This window comes from Alligator sinensis, unplaced genomic scaffold (genome assembly GCF_000455745.1).
Source record: "Alligator sinensis unplaced genomic scaffold, ASM45574v1 scaffold388_2, whole genome shotgun sequence".
Taxonomy (NCBI): Eukaryota; Metazoa; Chordata; order Crocodylia; family Alligatoridae; genus Alligator; species Alligator sinensis.
In genome coordinates this window covers 579,969-582,902 of record NW_005842102.1, presented here as the reverse complement: position 1 = coordinate 582,902, position 2,934 = coordinate 579,969, and the positions used below count along the sequence as shown (strand labels likewise).

General features: G+C 45.7%; 1 protein-coding gene across 3 annotated transcripts in view; it reads left to right on the top strand.

Annotated features, from left to right (window-relative positions):
- The first annotated feature begins 833 nt into the window (after positions 1-833).
- Positions 834-2,934, top strand: part of KYAT1 (kynurenine aminotransferase 1) — a 13,949-nt gene continuing 11,848 nt past the window's right edge. Inside the window, exons 1-2 of one of the 3 annotated variants that reach the window (XM_014520292.2) lie at positions 834-904; positions 2,754-2,876. In XM_014520292.2, coding sequence (XP_014375778.1) covers positions 2,793-2,876 — 84 coding nt within the window. In that variant the 5' untranslated portion in view covers positions 834-904; positions 2,754-2,792. The remainder of the gene's footprint in view (positions 905-2,753; positions 2,877-2,934) is intronic. The other 2 variants (XM_025204981.1, XM_014520290.2) reach the window with 2 other exon arrangements.

Here is a 2,934-nt window from a genome sequence, read left to right as displayed (position 1 = left end):
GGAAAGAGTAATTATTTACTTCCCAGGGAAGTTGCAAGACCCAATTCATCAATGCATGTAAAACATTTTGAGATCCTAGTATTTATGGAAAACAGAAGCAAAGAGGGGACTGACTTGGGCCCAAATAACACTTTCAGAGTCTGTTTTAGATTCCAGCCCTTCTGGCAAATTAAAGTTAGGGATTATAATTCCCATATCATTATGAACCCTTATCCCCTGGTGAAATCCCAGTTCTTTGGACTACCATCTAAATGTGGTCCTGACGAGAGACACTATCCAAGGATTCCACTGCAAATCACATTATACATAGCCAAAAAATTAACTTCTGAAATGCCCAGTAAAAATTCCTTGCCTTTCATTCCTTTGCCTTGTTATCCAGTCTCATAATATCAGTCATCTGAAGTGCTATTTTCAAAAGCACTGAAGTTACTTAGAAGCTTTTAAGGCTTGTTTTCAGAAGTGACCAAGGACTTACATCATACACAGGGGAATCTCTTGCTCTAGTCCTACCAGAAATATTACCTGCTAGGGTTATCCTGGTACAAGTGCCCGTGTAGACACACTTACTACTGCACCAGGACATTTTCCTCCCTCTGTAGCTAAAGCACTTAGGAACTCAGACTGTTTGCCCCTTTTGAACATGACTGGGCTCCTCATTTGACCATTGTTGCAAACAAACTGGAAATTTCCAGATAGGCAACTGCGAGACTGGAACCCCAAATTACCTTTCACCCTTATAGATCTTTTCCTTCTCTTCTGCTGTTAGCCCAACAGCTGTCCTGAAGCTCCTCCCAGGAAGTCACAAGAGCAGAGGGAGCAATCAGAAAGCCTGTGCCTGGCAGGGAGGGAGGGCTAGGGGGGTGGGTGCTGAGCTCTGCAGAGAGACAGCCTGCCATAGATTGGTGTAAGTTGATTTACCTTTATTCCTTCTAAGAACTGCTTGCAGTAGTCTGTGTTTGCAGACAACCTCTGGTTGCCTCCTTCTTTGTCCTATCGTCGAGTCATAATGAGAATGTTTCCTGTGCTGTCACTCCCAGCGAAGGAAGTTGTGCAAACAGTGTCCTTTCTGGCATATTCTTACAGCTCAATCTTACTAATAGCACTTGTTCTCTGTTGGTTGAGACACTGATGCAGAGAACAAGCACAGAAAGCATGAGGACAAAGGAGGCTGTGCTTACCGTTATGCAGAAAGGGCAGTAGGAAATAATCACGAGTGACCTTTTCCTGGGGTGATCTGAGCAGGCTGTGTACTGCTGCCATGTGTAATACATGAAACTTTTGTGCTCAGGCTTACACTGCACAGATAAAGGACATCCCTGCCTGCTTCATTCTCCTCTGGAGTTCAGTGTAACTGAAAAAAAATTACCCAAATTAATGGGCACTAGCTGGGTCTAAGTCTACAAAGCCTTCCCCCTGTCCACAAGCTTTGCTACTGCAGGATCCACAGTAACCTACCTACTGCTCTGAACTGCATTACAATATTGTTATTTGTGGTTTAGATTAACACCCCCACATCCCACCAAATATCAGCACCTTAGCCCTGTAACTTGAAACCAACTGGCAGAACATCTGGGCACTGCAACGGGCTGCCTAAGGAAACACTGAAATCTTTCCTTGGAGGTTTTCAGGAAGAGGTTGGATCAGCGCCTGGCTGGGATGGTTTAGCAATACTGTAGCCAGTTCTGCATCTGTGCATGAGGTTAGACTAGATCAGCATTTTTTTCAACCTGCAGGTTGCGACCCAAAAATGGGTCGCAAGAATATATGAAAGGATTGCAGACATTTAAAAATGGATCAACAAACTTAAAAAATTGATTTGCCTTTAAAGGAGAAAAACTTGGGAAATCATGGCTTTTCCCTTGCAGGCTGGCAGAGCTCCAGCTGGCAAGGAGCTGCTTGGGGCCCTCATGCCTCACACCCCCCCACCACCTGCCCCACACACTGAGGAGCTGGGGCCTGGGGGCAGTGGGTCAGGAGTGAAGGGCATTGGGTCAGGACTAGCCATCAATGTTTACAAACAGGTCCTTGTACAAAAAAGGTTGAGAACCACTGGACTAGATGACCCTTGGAGTATCTTCCAACACTGTGATTTTAAGTGATATCTGTGATGGGAGTGTAGAAGGCAGCCATGATTTTGTCCTTAACTAGCCAGAATGAAGGATGGGAAGAAGATGGGTGGATGCTGACAAAGAAGCACCAGACACTGCTGAAAGCCTGAAATTAGTAGGAGAAGGCAGCAGCAGGAGTTGCAGACTACCTTTTGCACATCTTTGTGACAAGGTATTTAGCAGAATTTGCAGATTTCATTGGAATCTAACAGGCTGTGCCAGGGTTGCTTCTGCTATGGCCTTGAACTTAAAACCACTTAGGCTGTGAACTGTGCACCTTAGTGCCCACACCACCCCAGCCCTCAGCTGGTGACTGAGCCCTGCCATGTAATCCTGGGTTTGTCTGTGCCATAGAACCCAAGTATGGTCCAGTGTCTGTTATTAAACTGTGAAGTAAAGGCATCTCATCCCTCTCCCATCCCTCTTACCCTGCAGAATATTTTATTCCTGTCCTCTTTCTCCCACTAACAGATGTTGGCAGAGTCAGACAGGCAACTATCTGAATGTAGAGTAACTAGAGTACTACACCAAAACTAAATGAGAGCCCTGGGCAGGACTCTATAATTAAAGGAGTTTTTGCTTTGTGTCAGCAATGATGTGGAATTGTTGATTTCATCCTTTTTTTCTATCTTGGGGAAAATGCAGGTTTGTGCCTCTGGGACCAGAGTCAGTGGCTGCTGTGGCATGCTCAGGAGAGCTGGACTATCTCTGGGCCAGTTCCTTTGGAGGAGGAAGAGCAGTGCTGAATTTAGCTGTTCTATTGGCGAGGTATTGAACTCCCAGCACTGTGCATTTCTCCGAGCTGTAGCCTGTGCGGGCCGGCTCC